Below are 17519 nucleotides of genomic sequence, written 5' to 3' on the forward strand. Positions count from 1 at the left end.
ATAGACACACACTTTTACTTGAATGGCAATGCCCTTTAGGCCAATACTATGTTGGCAGTGATTGCAGTGCTCTCTGTACTGTCGGCTACGGTTGGCTATGGGTTTGAGTCATGCTGCTGACGATGACAAAGGCTGTAACCTCACCTCATTCTATCTAGCCCCAGTCTATGGCATAGCACAGGCTCTTAACACTCTCAAATGTCATCTAACCTCTTAGATAACTGTCTGTCCTGTCCTGACACCGTGTCTGCACTCCAAATGGCACCCTATTCCCTATGGGTCCTGGTCTAAAGTAGTGCACTAAATAGGGAACAGTGTGCCATTTGGGACGCAGGTGTGTCCTCTGTTCCGGTTGCCAGGCAGGCACTCAGTGAAATGCTATAAACATCAGATCCAGCATGAGCTGAGCTGCGTTCACCTCTGCCTCATCACCTCTTTCAAAGAGCAGCTCAATTAAACAATGTGATATCTATCGAGCTCTCCGTAACCCAATACTCCAGGTCCGCTGCCATGGGAGTTGGTTTTTAAACACAAGCCTTTGAAGTAGTCAGTCATTTGGGGACTAGATGTGTTTGAAATTCAAACATTGAATGACTTTAAGCACAGCCTTACATTAAAAAACACTGTCTGATAAGTGGTTGGTTGGTTGGTTGGTTGGTTGGTTGGTTGGTTGGTTGGTTGGAAGAGGGGATAGAGATTAAAGAAGAGTGCGAGAACAATTTGCCTTGGATTGAGGTGACACAGGGCAGAGCCAGATTAAATCATTGGAATGGTACCTTTTTTTTCTGGTCGGGATAAAGAGTGTTCAACTCATATTGTCAGAATCCAATGTATCAACGTCCACTTCCATGAGTATCATTTGGATGGTGGTTGTACTGTAGCCAGTGCAGACAACCATCATCCCAGTAGACCCCTGCCTGTCTAACCCCCAGCTCCACTCCACATGTGGTGCCCTGGTGTGACCATGGGTGGTGTTAGGATGGAAGCTACCGTTGGGGATTAGCTATTGGCCACTGTGCCCTGCTGCCCGCCTGTCATTGGTCCTGCCAGGGCAGATTAGAACGTGAAATACCTCTCCCAGGGGTGCTGCCTGGCATGGCCAGTTCTGCCCGCCACAGGTCACAGTTCAGCTGTCTAATCAGGCGTAGCCAAAACAACACATTTATCACACACTCCTCTCTGTCCTCCCCCCTCTCTTTCTCGTTATGTCTATCCTCCGGTTCCCCGGCTGCCAGGGTGCAGCATTGTGTTACACCCTTCCTCCATCTGCTTCTCCTTCCATCCATCCATCCCTCCCTCCTGTCCCTCCTCCCTCTGCCATGCTCTATCTGTCCCACCCTGCACCGTACCTACAGGATGTCCCTGTACACAGCACATATCTACCCTAGTGAGAATAGTGTAGCACTATCCCCCAAAGGGCCGTTGTGGGCACTGTTTACCAGTGTACTATCGACCCGGGGAACAGGTAGTCTGGGCCTAGTGGTCTTAGCTCTGGTCTTGTGAACTGCCTCAGTAGGGAGAATCACTACCCATGATGCCCCCCCCCTTCTGGTACTGCACAAAAATCTAATTTGTATTTGGAGAAAGATGAAGGGATTGGGTCTCCTGGCCCCGTTTGGGTTTCTACAACACCCTGGGTGCCAAATATGTGGAGGGAGGATTGGATTGTCCTGCTTATATCTTGATCTGGGTAAAGGAGATTTTCAGATACTACTAATCTCCTTGAGACAGAGAGAGAGAGAGAAAGAAAGAACAGCTTCCAGCATACCCTATCTCTGTCCCTTTCTCTATCCCTGCCCCTCTCCTTGTCCCTGTCACTGTCCCTGCCCCTCTCCTTCACCCGTCCCGGGCCCTCCCCAGTCCCTGCTCCAGCCTCTTTCCTTTTCCTTGTCCCTCTCCCCAGCCCCAGCCCCAGCTACAGCACCTTTCCCTGTCCTTGTCCCTCTCCCCAGCCCCAGCACCTTTCCTTGTCCTTGTCCCTCTCCCCAGCCCCAGCCACAGCACCTTTCCCTGTCCTTGTCCCTCTCCCCAGCCCCAACCCCAGCTACAGCACCTTTCCTTGTCCTTGTCCCTCTCCCCAGCCCCAGCTACAGCACCTTTCCTTGTCCTTGTCCCTCTCCCCAGCCCCAGCTACAGCACCTTTCCTTGTCCTTGTCCCTCTCCCCAGCCCCAGCCACAGCACCTTTCCTTGTCCTTGTCCCTCTCCCCAGCCCCAGCTACAGCACCTTTCCTTGTCCTTGTCCCTCTCCCCAGCCCCAGCCACAGCACCTTTCCTTGTCCTTGTCCCTCTCCCCAGCCCCAGCTACAGCACCTTTCCTTGTCCTTGTCCCACTCCCCAGCCCCAGCTACAGCACCTTTCCTTGTCCTTGTCCCTCTCCCCAGCCCCAGCCACAGCACCTTTCCTTGTCCTTGTCCCTCTCCCCAGCCCCAGCCACAGCACCTTTCCCTGATACAGTAGTAGTGGTAGGAGCCATGCTCTCAGCAGCAGCACATTAGTGTTCAGGCAGGATTTGTCTCCCTCTGCTCACGCAGCGTGTTGTCTCTCACACTGCATTATTTGTGTGGGTGTTATATAACAGCATGGCTCCTGGCTAACAGACCCCCACAAGCCCCAGCACGGAACGGCACAGGGAGGGGGAAAGAGCTGTGGGCACAGGGAGAGGGCAGGTACAGTACAATACATTACCTTACAGTGCAGTTAAGTACACCACTTTACAGTATAGTACAATATAGTGCAAAACAATACAGTACAACACATCACAGTACAATACAGTACTGAACACTTTCACACTGTAGCCTAAATTCTGCTGATACTAATGCAACCATAGAGAGCACAAGGAAACAAAGGCCTGGGTTGATGTCATGATATCTATTTCACTGGGGTCGAATGGCTTTTCCCCAGGTGGCCGGAGAGGATACATTTATCTGCTGCTCCCTCCATCCAGATCTGCTGGGAATCTATCAGCCCACTCTTAGAGCCTTAACAACAGAACAGTCATGGTGGTGCTGGTGCTTATTGCCTGGCTGGCTTTCAGGAGATGCAGTCTGTACTCTGCACCACAGGAGGAGCAGCGCACTGGCACCACACTGTACTCACTCTCAACTCATATCTACAGTATCTGTATAGAGCTATGCTAGACTGTACTCACTCACAACCCATATCTACAGTATCTGTATAGAGCTATGCTAGACTGTACTCACTCTCAACCCATATCTACAGTATCTGTATAGAGCTATGCTAGACTGTACTCACTCACAACTCATATCTACAGTATCTGTATAGAGCTATGCTAGACTGTACTCACTCTCAACTCATATCTGCAGTATCTGTATAGAGATATACCAGACTGTACTCACTCTGAACCCATATCTACAGTAATTGTATAGATAGAGCCTTATAGAGCCTGTATAGAGCTATACCAGGCTGTGCTCACTCTAAACCCATATCTACAGTAATTGTATAGATAGAGCCTTTAGAGCCTGTATAGAGATATATCAGGCTGTACTCACTCTAAATCCATATCTACAGTAACTGTATAGATAGAGACATATAGAGATATAACAGGTTGTATTCACTCTAAACTCATATCTACACTATATGTATAGATAGAGCCTGTATAGATATATAACATGCTGTTCTCACTCTAAACCCATATATACAGTAACTGTATAGACAGAGATGTATAGAGCCTGTATAAAGATGTACCAGGCTGCAGGTTGCAGTCACTTCACACCCTATCAATCTACTGTAATGTAACTGTATCGAAGCCTGTACAGAGATTTACCAGCATGCAGGTTTCAGTCACATCAATTTACTGTAACTGTAGTCTGGAATAGGGATTTACCAGCCTGAAGGTTACATTCACTCCAAACCCTTATCTACTGTAGCTATAGAGTCTTCACTTCACTGCATTAGATTTACCCCCAGCAGCACACATAGAGGAAAATAAAATGCTTACTAACACTGCCCTGGCAGCCCCTAATACAACACACACACACACAAGCTGAGGAGCAGGAGGCAGGAGAGCACTGGTTCCTTTCCAGCAGCAGCCAGCGGCCTCTTTGACAGCATGCCTTTTTTCTCACATTAAGCAGCTAATTAAAAGTCGCTGGATCCCAATCTGCCTTTGTAGTGGGATCTCTTCAAAAGGGGCCGTCGGTTGGAGAGATAGAGAATGAATGGGGACACAGTGGGGAGAACAGCAGAGAACAGCGGTGGTGTGGTGAATTTAGGGAAAGGCCGAGAGGGCTGGTAATTAGGTGGCTGGCCTCTTGCATCTTATAAAAAGTGGACACAAGCACTCTTTTCTCTCTCTGCTGCTGCTCTGCTCTCTGTCTGAAGAATAGGCAATTACAGGGTGGGGTGTACGGAACCGATCTGAGGGGGCACTGTTAGTGGGATCGTCAAAGAGGAGTAATGACATTCAAACATCTAAATGTGTATATTGTCATGGAGACTACAGTACTATGGATGTAAATGGAGATAGAGAAATGAGCATGGCCAGAGAACATGAGACCTTTCTTCATTAAATGTGTATTATCCTAAGGCCAGGCAGAAAACTCAATTACAGCCAAATATGCTTCCCACAAACTGGCCCAGGGGCTGCAAATTTTGTTATTTCAATAATACAGGCTAGAGAGGAGGAAACAGCAAAGGACTACTGCTGCAAATAGATGCCACACATTCAACTCCTGTAAACAATCTTGACCTCGTTTCTTTCCAATTACAAAGTCCAATTTGTGCACAGCATGCATCCTCATCAAATGTGGCTATATTGGCTACTGTATAGTGGTTTGTGGCTAACTATAGCCTGCATGCTACCAGCTTTGGGTCAATGTTGATGCTAGTTTGTGCCCTTACTACTTCCATATTATTCTGAAACCAAGTGATCTTCCAAAGATTGGACCATGTCCCAGATAGCAGAATCATATACTGTGATTATAATTTACAACTTTTTGTAATCACATAATTAGCAAGTATCATTGCAAATCCCAATGTCCAAGTGCATCCATTCACTGGTGATGTGGAGGCCTCTTTAAGCTTGTACTGTATTATTCATTTGATCTGTTCCTTGTGCTCTATGTAATGCATGGTAGCGGGGTGTGACTCAACAATAATTGATATTTTTCTCACTTACAGTATTGTTGTGGTTTATACTGTATGCTGGTTATGTATGGTTACAATAGTATCTAACCAAGCATTTACATAGAGGATACCGGTGATGTTACACTAATAGCGATGCTGTTGATGATAACAGTGGGGACATCACCATCACCAATAACTCAACAACTAACACGGCCAATAAAAACAGACCCGTTGCTCAGTGTTGCAGGATGATGATGTGTTGCTCTCTGTGTTTCCGCGTAGTTTTTGTTTATGCCTGTTTTTAATAGTCTCCTCGCTAGCAGAGAGGGGGAGAGTGCTCCGCGTGTGTGTGTGTGTGCACCGTGTGTGCACCGTGTGTGTGTTCCAATTATCATCCCATTAGTGAGGTTCAGCTCCTCTCCTGCTATGTCCACTATACACATGAATGAATCGTTCTGTAACACTGACGGGTAGATGAAGGGAGGGCACCCAGTGGGAAATATGAGGAGGGAGAGGGAGCATACCTGGGATGAGGGCTTGTTGTGGTTATGTGTCCAGAAATTGCATCCTATTCCCTATGTAGTACACTACTTTTGGCCAGAGGCCTATGGAGTAGTGCACTATATAGGGGACAGGGTGCCATTTGAGACACAGCTTGTATGTTTGGCAGTGGATTCAGGCATAACAGGCTATACTCTAGAATGATACAGTTTGGTATCTGACTCACCCTGCGTTGTCGATGACTCAGATAATATGGAGTGTCTGTCTAGATGAGCCACATTCCGTTAGTTTTGTTCACGCTCTCAACAAATGCATCATGCTTTTCAGCGCGTAGTACATACAGGTAACTGCCAAAATAAAGGAAACACCAACATAAAGTGTCTTAATAGGGCGTTGGGCACCACGAGCCAGAATAGCTTCAATGCAACTTGGCATAGATTCTACAAGTGTCTGGAACTCTATTGGAGGGATGCGACACCATTCTTCCACAATAAATTCCATAATTTGGTGTTTTGTTGATGGTGGTGGAAAACACTGTCTCAGGCAACCCTCCAGAATCTCCAATACATCATCTTCATGCTCATCAAACCATTCAGTGACCACTCGTGTGCTGTGGATGGGGGTATTGTCATCCTATGGGGGCATAGCCATGGTAGGCAAAATAATGGCCTGCCCAGCATTTTGATACATTTTAATTTTTTAATGTTTTTATTTCATCTTTATTTAACCAGGTAGGCTAGTTGAGAACAAGTTCTCATTTGCAACTGCGACCTGGCCAAGATAAAGCATAGCAATTTGACACATACAACAACACAGAGTTATACATGGAATAAACAAAACATCACAGTCAATAATACAGAAGAACAAAAGAAAACAAAAAGTAAATATACAGTGAGTGCAAATGAGGTACGATAAGGGAGATAAGGCAATAAATAGGCCATGGTGGCGAAGTAATTACAATATAGCAATTAAACACTGGAATGGAAGGTGTGCAGAAGATGAATGTGCAAGTATAGATACTGGGGTGCAAAGAAGCAAGATAAATAAATAAATACAGTATGGGAATGAGGTAGATAGATGGGCTGTTTACAGATGGGCTATGTACAGGTGCAGTGATCTGTGAGCTGCTCTGACAGCTGGTGCTTAAAGCTATTGAGGGAGATATGAGTCAAAAGCTTCAGTGATTTTTACAGTTCGTTCCAGTCATTGGCAGCAGAGAACTGGAAGGAAAGGCGACCAAAGGAGGAATTGGCTTTGGGGGTGACCAGTGAGATGACCAGTGACCTGCTGGAGCGCGTGCTACGAGTGGGTGCTGCTATGGTGACCAGTGAGCTGAGATAAGGCGGGGCTTTACCTAGCAGAGACTTGTAGATGACCTGTAGCCAGTGGGTTTGGCGACGAGTATGAAGCGAGGGCCAACCAACGAGAGCGTACAGGTTGCAGTGGTGGGTAGTGTATGGGGCTTTGGTGACAAAACGGATGGCACTGTGATAGACTGCATCCAATTTGTTGAGTAGAGTGTTGGAGGCTATTTTATAGACGACATCGCCGAAGTCGAGGATCGGTAGGATAGTCAGTTTTACGTAGGTATGTTTGGCAGCATGAGTGAAGGATGCTTTGTTGCGATATAGGAAGCCGATTCTAGATTTAATTTTGGATTGGAGATGCTTAATATGAGTCTGGAAGGAGAGTTTACAGTCTAACCAGACACCTAGGTATTTGTAGTTGTCCACGTATTCTAAGTCAGAGCCGAGAATTGAACCCTGTGGCACCCCCATAGAGACTGCCAGAGGTCCAGACAACAGGCCCTCCGATTTGACACACTGAACTATATCAGAGAAGTAGTTGGTAAACCAGGCGAGGCAATCATTTCAGAAACCAAGGCTGTCATGACCCTAAGCATGATGGGATGTATCTTCCTTAACTCAGGAACCACACCTGTGTTGAAGCACCTGCTTTCAATATACTTTGTATCCCTCATTTACTCAAGTGTTTCCATTATTTGGGCAGTTACCTGTACATCAATTATAAGTGGATTACCTCATGATATGGTGGAGTTGTGGTAGGCAGCACTCCCTTTGGTGGCCAGAGACAAAGGAATGGTTTGTTGTAGAGTAGACTGATCATTAGAATGCTAAGACTAGAGTTTAGTGTTTGTTGTTGTGGCTCTAGATGGGCATTGCAGCTCCGTAATTGCTTTCCATGTATTTTCATCTCCAGTGAGAGAATACTGGAAGGTTAAGTCTTAGGTGTTTTTATTTCAAAGCTATTGGTACTACTGCTTTTCAGAAGCAACCTTCTCATGAATTCTGTAAACATTGCGTTCCCACAGGCATTTACCTGTATTTGCACATTCCAGTTGACTTTGATGTCGACAATGCATCCCCTCTTTCTTTCTCCAGTGGGCCGCCTCCTCATCGAGTTTGCCTCCCAGATGACGATGGAACGGGTGCAGAAGGAGAACCCCAACGTGACGGAGGGGGGAAAGTACACCCCACCGGACTGCCGCGCCAAACAGAAGGTGGCTATCATTATCCCATTCAGACACAGAGACAACCACCTCAAGTACTGGCTGCACTACCTGCATCCCATCCTACGACGACAGAAGATCGACTACGGCATCTATATCATAACCCAGGTCAGTGTTTAGGATCAACTGATTTAGGATCCGCTTCTTCTACCCTGGACCTACTGTAACTTTAACTATCAATAGATATTAGCCACACAACAAAGTGGGCCATTGAACCATAGATATTATGGAATTATAATGCTGTGCCTCACTACCTTTTCCAGTACGAGATGAATAATCCAATGCACGCTGCTGTTTCATCCTTGTCCGTCCACTGAGTGACACATTCCATTCCCAAAACACTTCAAGAGAGGTCAAAGGAGCTTCTTATTCATGTAGGGGCAGGATCGTTCAACTTCAAGTGCCCCAGCCCCTCCATGTCCACCCCTGTTCACCATGAGACAATAGAAGTTTCGTACAATTCCACCATTCAGGGGAGGATGCTGGGTAATGTGCTCTGATGTCCTCCGTCAATCCTTCCAGTGGGTGCAGCACCCTAGTCACTCCCTCAGTGGAACAGGCGGTTTGGTTCCGCCTGCTCAGCTCAGCCCAACGTGTCTCTTGATTTATGTCCCAGGCTCTCATATCTCCGTTATTATCCATGTCAGAGGCCTCATCTTCTCTATCATTAATGCTGCGCTGGTTCTTCTTCTGCACTGGGAACAGAGAAGCAGAAAAGAAGAGTATGTGCGTGCATGCAATGCATTTGTTTCCCCTTTCATTTCCATCTGGTCTATTCTCCCTGAACAGCTACTGTAGCTGTAGCTGTAGCTGTAGCTATTGTACTGTGAAAAGCAAGGCTATTATTTAGGCTATGCAAATGTTTGGATGATGAGCAGAACAGAGTTCTTTTCACAGTCTTGTGTTTGTTGACCCATAATTAAGGGTGACCTGCCTGTTTGGTTTTGGACTAGTTTTAGGCATTGTGGGAATTCTTATCTAGCCTAATAAGTGGAATTTGCAGATCACCATTTGAGCTGTCAGATGCTGGAAGCACATAACATTATCCAAGCAGCATATGTATATTAAATATAATGTAATCCGTTTCATATAGAGTTAATTTCCATTAGCAACAGTGACAAAGTAAAGTCCCTCACTCCCAGAGGATTGACACACCAAGACACCAACCTCCAGCTGCAGGGAAAAGCTTTGATTCTTTTTTTATTTTCTGTTCATTACATTTTTGTAGACTCATTTATTGGTACACTCTTAAATAAAACGTGCTATCTAGAAGGTTCTTCGGCTGTCCCCATAGGAGAACCATTTGAAGAACCATTTTTAGTTGCAGGTAAAACACTTTTGGGTTCCATTTAGAACCCTTTCTACAGAGGTTTCTACATGGAACCAAAAAGGGTTCTACCTGCAACCAAAAAGGGTTCTACTATGGGGACAGCCGAAGAACCCTTCTGGAACTCTTTTTTCTAAGAGTGTAGTTGCGTCTCTGGTTTGTGACATTATGTGTTTTTGAAATAAAGCCTAAAACGACCTGTCCCTCCTAATTAGTGTTTTGTGATATATCTGACTTTTGTTTTTGTGCAACATAATTACCATTGTGACTAAGCTCAGTATTGAGCATGAGAGAGCTATGGAATACTGTCTGTGTACCATGTACTACAATACTTATAACCACTATGCTAAGAAGTAATCACATTTTCCTTTTGATTATTTCATTAACCTATATCATGTTATTTGAAGTTATTCCTTTGGAGCGCATGCGAAAGCGATTTTGAATGGGAGTAACGAGTGTGTTGATATAACGGTAGTATTATCAAAATTCTGCTTTCAATCGGCATAGTACTGTAAGATTCAGTGCAATACCTATCACAACATTCAAAATATCAGAATTGGTTAAATAACGTTATGCATGCCAACATATAAGGCAAGAATTAAGAGTAGGCAAAGTTATGGTATCAGGTTAAATAATAGTTCTCCAATGTTTTACCATTGGAACATTTGATGTACAGTCACATTCACCTTGGTTGTCTGAATCATGCTGTAGAGTTCACAGCTGGCGATGCCTCGTCGTGATTGGTTATTATGTTGGTTACAACTCAAATCTCTTTAAAAGAGTCTTCTATAATAACCCAATGAAAGCCTATAGCCGACATAACAAAACAAGATGTTTACAATCAGTATTGTTTTGATAATAAAATTGTTTAATTGAAACTTAAATAAACAATCCCCAGAATCATATATAGGTTGCAAAAATCCTACATTTTATTTAATTTGCAAAAATATTCCATTCATCACGTGAACGAAAGCCTCAATTAGCCAACAAATACAGCTAAAACAATGTAGGGCTGTAAAGGAAGAAGTGTCTTGTTTTTCGAAAATCAAGTGTAATTGCGCCATTGTATTTACCCATGTTCTCTCTCAACTCTGGCACCACCCGCCAGCTGATTTTCTTGCCCGATGCAGGACTCTATAGTGCGAGAGGAGAGAGACTCGGACAGAAACATTCACCACTCCATTCATTTACAAAAGGATAGTCTAATAGCAGTTCACAATGCACTAGCAAGGTGCGAGAATACTGTAAATACTGATGGACTATAATAATTGGTACACTATAGTACGTTCACCTGACACAATACTAAAATTTGAAATATCTAACTGAATATCACAGACCTGATTTGCCCTAAATAAAATGCATCAACCCCCTAGAAATATGTCAAGTTATTATAATCCACATAATAATCAAAACAACCTTACGATAACTCATGATTTATTTACTGTATAGCCAATAGAAAGAAGCATATACAGTATTTTTTCATCAACATCTTTGTGTTTTTGTTAATAAAATAATGATGAAAAATCTAGATGAAGTAGATGTGCTCAAAAATGCCTCTAGTGCTTCAAATGAGCATTAACGGCAAGCACCGCAACTCGCCGACGCGTACCAAACAGCATACCGCACACTATATGTAGTATGACGCAACTTTTAAACGAGGAACCACTGTACACACCATGGCAGTTTTATTTCCCAGGTTAACTCTCTACGTATGGCTCAGTCAGATAGTGAGTGCTGCTCTATAATTGTTACTATAATAGGGGCTTCACACCATGGCTGCACTGGGATCTACTCCCTCCCACAACAACGCAACCAGAGGAAGGAGAGAAGCCTTGACAATCACAAGGCAACCAGAGACCAAGGATACAAGGGATTTTGACTCACTAATCGCATCCACACCGTTCTGCTGCTGCCATTTCAACTATCTTATCCTCCTCTCTCGTAGGAGGACACTTTATCCATCACGCGCACCAGAGTGTTAAATGATTGTAAGTCGGAGCCTTTTACTCAGAGCGGTGGGGAGGAAGCAGAGCAGTTGGGAGGAAAACAGGATAATTTCCCAGTTTATCATGCTTGCAGATCATTTCTGCCATGTCCTATGAGTCAAAACAGTTGTTTGAGGGAAATTCACCAGAGACAGACAGATATCTTCTCCAGCTGCCACACCCCGGGCCAGGAGCCTTAGTGCTTATTCAATAGCAGCTCTGTCACTCAGTAGAAGAGAGGGTCTACTCTCCTCTGCTCCTAATCTGGTTCTGAACATGTGAACTCTTCCAGGAGATGCACAGACACAGGTGGTGCAGCAAAGAGCTTCAACCCCATTACTGTGCAATGAGCTTAGGCATCACATCATGGCATCATGGTGTCACATGACATGGCATCACACATCACATGTAGCCTAAAATGACCAATGGGAAAACAAATGGGGGAAAGCCTGGTAGACAGATACATAACCCTCCCTGTTCACCCAGTGGACTCCTACCTGATCTCAGATAGAGACTCAGCAGTTTATTCAGAACTTACCAAGGACACTAAGGACAGCCGGCCATTGGACAGCCATAGCTACTGTTATAACAGTATGTTCTGCGTGGGCGGCTGGACGTGGTGTCCGTGGTTCTGGTGGGGTCTGAGTCTAGCTGCTGCAGAGCTGTAACACCTGCCAGGAACCAATGCCAACGTTTGCCTGTCGCCCCCATGATGCTCATCATGTTCACTGGAAGGAGGCCCAGATTGGGGGACTAAAAAAGGAACACTTAATATTGCTGGCGGTGCTGTTAACATGCTGTTGAAAAGAGGAAAGGAAGATGCTATCCACTGGAGAATATATGTTAGGTTAGATTCCATTTTCAACTAGATGATTAGAAACAATACCATATGACGTAACATAATGATGTCATAATTAGTGTTTAATCATAATCTTTAAGTATCACTGACATGCGTGACAGAACAGAGTGTGACAGCGGATCTACAAAGCAGCGGTGGAGTGATTGATTCTGTGCTGTCTCATCTGATGCTTCCGTGATCAGCACTAGCTGGCTGGCTGGGACATGCGTGTTAGAGATGGGGTGTTGGTCACACAGACTAAAGCCTGCAGTCATAGAGGATGCTGCTTGTCCTAGTGGTGACATGGAGATTGCTTGGAGCCTTGGATAGAGATCGTATGAGATTCATTTCAATACTTGTATCAGAAGACATGCATAGCCACTTGAATGATATCATTTAAATCCCAGTTTCCACAAACACAGTATGGTGCCCATGCTAGAACAATCAAAGTATGCTTTAACTACCTGCATGATTTGCAAATTATTCATAGTCATTACAATTTACAAGTACTGGAATTTGCTGAGGGCTTTATGTATGCTGCCCTCTATGTTACCTAAACTGAGGCTATAGGCTGAACTCCTCGTGATTATCAACACATGACATGGTTATCTCTCCCCCCTGAGATGGTGAGGTCATCAGAGGCAGACTACTTCATATCAGTATCATAATGGAATGGATCTTGACACTTTTAGCATTACAAAAGAATGGAACCTTATAGACGAGTAGGTTATTTAGCAACAAAACCCATGTGTGCGCAACTATGTAGCAAAACAGACAGGTTTGGCTTAGAGTGTTGACAACATGTCAATTATATTTGGTCTCCAATGTTTATTGAAAACCTAAATACATTTGCACAATGAGCAAATACATCATTACAGTTGTTGGTTAGATAGCTATATTAGCATAGACGTGGCATCAGTCAAAACATCTCTAAACAAGTCATGGTATCAAGAACAATATGAAACTAACTGAAACAAACCAACTACGTTTCCTCATATTGAAGCTTCTTGTCATTGTCGCTAGCTATCTGGCCACACAGAATCACAACAACACACGGACTTCTGACCCATTGAAGCGTGCACATCGTTTTTGTGACGTTGTCAACTAACCCATCTATTGCAAAAAGTGTCAATTATTTTGTCTCTAGTCTCTATCCATTGTTCCTGTTCCCAAGAAAGCTAAGGTAACTGAGCTAAACGACTATCACCCCGTAGCACTCACTTCCATCATCATGAAGTGCTTTGAGAGACTATTCAAGGATCATATCACCTCCACTCTACCTGACACCCTAGACCCACTCCAATTTGCTTACCGCCCCAATAGGTCCACAGACGCAATCACAATCACACTGCACACTGCCCTAACCCATCTGGACAAGAGGAATACCTATGTAAGAATGTTGTCCATCAACTACAGCTCAGTATTTAACACCATAGTCCCCTCCAAACTCGTCATTAAGCTCGAGACCCTGGGTCTCGACCCTGCTCTGTGCAACTGGGTCCTGGACTTTCTGACGGGCCGCCCCCAGGTGGTGAGGGTAGGAAACAACATTTCTACCCCGCTGATCCTCAACACTGGAGCCCCACAAGGGTGCGTTCTCAGCCCTCTCCTGTACTCCATGTTCACCCATGACTGCTTGGCCATGCAAGCCTCCAACTCAGTCATCAAGTTTGCAGATGACACTACAGTGGTAGGCTTGATTACCAACAATGACAAGACGGCCTACAGGGAGGAGGTGAGGGCCCTCGGAGTGTGGTGTCAGGAAAATAACCTCACACTCAACGTCAACAAAGCAAAGGAGATGATCGTGAACTTCAGGAAACAACAGAGGGAGCACCCCCCTATCCATTGACAGGACAGTAGTGGAGAAGGTGGAAAGTTTTAAGTTCCTCAGCATACACTCGGCATACACCCACACAGACAGCATGGTGAAGAAGGTGCAACAGCACCTCTTCAACCTCAGGAGGCTGAAGAAATTTGGCTTGTCACCAAAAACACACAAACTTTTACAGATGCACAATCGAGAGCATCCTGTCGGCTGTATCACCGCCTGGTATGGCGACTGCTCCGCCCACAACCGTAAGGCTCTCCAGAGGGTAGTGAGGTCTGCACAATGCATCACCGGGGGCAAACTGCCTGCTCTCCAGGACACCTACACCACTTGATGTCACAGGATGGCCAAAAAGATCATCAAGGACAACAACCACCCGAGCCACTGCCTGTTCACCCCGCTATCATCCAGAAGGCGAGGTCAGTACAGGTGCATCAAAGCTGGGACCGAGAGACTGAAAAACAGCTTCTATCTCAAGGCCATCAGACTGTTAAACAGCCATCACTAACATTGAGTGGCTGCTGCCAACATACTGACTTAAGTCTCTAGCCACTTAATAATAAACAATTGATGGTAATAAATGTATCACTAGTCACTTTAAACAATGGCACTTTATATAATGTTTACATACCCTACATTACTCATCTCATATGTATATACTGTACTTTATACCATCTACTGCATCTTGCCTATGCCGTTCGGCCATCGCTCATCCATATATTTATATGTACATATTCTTATTCATTCCTTTACACTTGTGTGTATAAGGTAGTTGTTGTGAAATTGTTAGATTACTTGTTAGATATTACTGCATGGTCGGAACTAGAAGCACAAGCATTTCGCTACACTCGCATTAACATCTGCTAACCATGTGTATGTGACAAATAAAATTTGATTTGATTTGATGAACCTTTAGGTATCTTTCCTTGACCCAAGTAGTACAGAAATTCAAGCCCCCCCATAAGAGGTAATCATAATTTTCAGGCAGACTTCTCAGGCAGAAATCAGGCAGAAATCTCCTGATAAACTGCTCAGACTAAAGAAAGGCTTATCCCTCTCTTTATTGGTGTATTTTCCTCCTCAGGTCTAATAACCCAGTGTGGGATTGTGATACACTCTTCATCTGGCACACTTTTCTCTCTCCACTGGTATGAGTTGAAAAAGCAGAAAAGGAGGAGGTTTGTGCAATTGACCAAGGAATAGGATATTGATCCTATGAGCAACTCTTTCGGCCCTCTGTGACTGTGTGTTCACTGTGTGTTCTAAAAACCACTCGTACTGTTTTGCAGAGCGGAGAGCAGACAGTGTAAAGTTACTTGCGTTACACTCTCCAACCAAGCGAAACAGGCAGCCAGTCTGGCTCTGAACTGGGCTGTTCATAACTGGAGTGCAGAGTATTACACAGAAGTCTCTGTTCAGAGTACAGAGGAAGGAGAGGGAAAGAGGTGAATCATTCTCAAAGATGACAGGGAACGAACATTTGGAATGATTGGTGGGCTTGGAGTAGGAGCAAGCACAATATTACTACACTGAAGACCGAGGATGTCTATCAGTCTTTTAATATAGAAGAAGAGAAAAGGCCAATGACTTGATGATGATGTACGTTGGTACCCATTTGCTTGGAAAAAGTCCCAAAGAGAGCTGATGTACACTATTGCCATATGCTGCATTAATAAAGAGGTAATTGAGGCTTTATTTTATTGGCTGAGCACTTAGGTCCCAACCTCTCTGATTCGGTGCGGTTGGGTTAAATGCGGAAGACACATTTCAGTTGTGTTCATTCAGTTGTGCAACTGACTAGGTATCCCCCTTTCCTTTCCCTTTCTCTTAGGTGTCCATTAGGACTCAGAGTGTTATTTACCACTTCTTCCCATTAAAAGCAGAACGCAGAGAGAAAGAAAAACAGTCTTCAAGGTTTAGTCGACAACCATAAAATAAATGGACTTACAGCTCAATGAACATGGTAGATGATCATAAAGTGGTAGTCTCAAGACAACACTTTTCTTGTGTAACCGGGAATCTTAAGGATGACTACATGTGGATACCATTAGATGTGGTAGTCAAGTGATGAATAAAGTAAAATATGAACTATGTTCAAGGGATCATGATTTAGCCTATAACACGACTCAGGATAAGACCCAGAAGCAGACACAGGAGGGATCATGATTTAGCCTATAACACGACTCAGGATAAGACCCAGATGCAGACACAGGAGGGATCATGATTTAGCCTATAACACGACTCAGGATAAGACCCAGATGCTGACACAGGAGGGATCATGATTTAGCCTATAACACGACTCAGGATAAGACCCAGATGCAGACAGGAGGGATCATGATTTAGCGTATAACACGACTCAGGATAAGACCCAGATGCAGACACAGGAGGGATCATGATTTAGCCTATAACACGACTCAGGATAAGACCCAGATGCAGACAGGAGGGATCATGATTTAGCCTATAACACGACTCAGGATAAGACCCAGATGCAGACACAGGAGGGATCATGATTTAGCCTATAACACGACTCAGGATAAGACCAAGATGCAGACAGGAGGGATCATGATTTAGCCTATAACACGACTCAGGATAAGACCCAGATGCTGACACAGGAGGGATCATGATTTAGCCTATAACACGACTCAGGATAAGACCCAGATGCAGACAGGAGGGATCATGATTTAGCCTATAACACGACTCAGGATAAGACCCAGAAGCAGACACAGGAGGGATCATGATTTAGCCTATAACATGACTCAGGATAAGACCCAGATGCAGGCAGGAGGGATCATGATTCAGCCTATAACACAACTCAGGATAAGACCCAGATGCAGACACAGGAGGGATCATGATTTAGCCTATAACACGACTCAGGATAAGACCCAGATGCAGACAGGAGGGATCATGATTTAGCCTATAACACGACTCAGGATAAGACCCAGATGCAGACACAGGAGGGATCATGATTTAGCCTATAACACGACTCAGGATAAGACCCAGATGCAGACACAGGAGGGATCATGATTTAGCCTATAACACGACTCAGGATAAGACCCAGATGCAGACAGGAGGGATCATGATTTAGCCTATAACACGACTCAGGATAAGACCCAGATGCAGACACAGGAGGGATCATGATTTAGCCTATAACACAACTCAGGATAAGACCCAGATGCAGACACAGGAGGGATCATGATTTAGCCTATAACACGACTCAGGATAAGACCCAGATGCAGACAGGAGGGATCATGATTTAGCCTATAACACGACTCAGGATAAGACCCAGATGCAGACACAGGAGGCAGACAGTTAGAATCTCAGATGTTTATTACAAAACAGAGGGCAGGAAAACGGCAGGTCCAGGACAGGCAGAGGTCGGTAATCCAAGACAGCGTCAACAAGTGACAGAACGGCAGGCAGG

At 44.6% G+C, this 17519-nt stretch overlaps 1 protein-coding gene across 3 annotated transcripts in view; it reads left to right on the forward strand.

Moving 5' to 3' along the window:
* Positions 1-17519, forward strand: part of LOC115157009 (beta-1,4-galactosyltransferase 2-like) — a 131200-nt gene that overhangs the window by 71813 nt on the left and 41868 nt on the right. For all 3 annotated transcript variants that reach the window (XR_003868373.1, XM_029704844.1, XM_029704845.1), the window contains exon 3: positions 7990-8225. Coding sequence is in view for 2 of the 3 variants with exons in the window: in XM_029704844.1 (XP_029560704.1) it covers positions 7990-8225 (236 nt within the window). In the remaining variant the exon portion in view is untranslated. The remainder of the gene's footprint in view (positions 1-7989; positions 8226-17519) is intronic.

Source organism: Salmo trutta, chromosome 21 (assembly GCF_901001165.1).
Source record: "Salmo trutta chromosome 21, fSalTru1.1, whole genome shotgun sequence".
NCBI lineage: Eukaryota > Metazoa > Chordata > Actinopteri > Salmoniformes > Salmonidae > Salmo > Salmo trutta.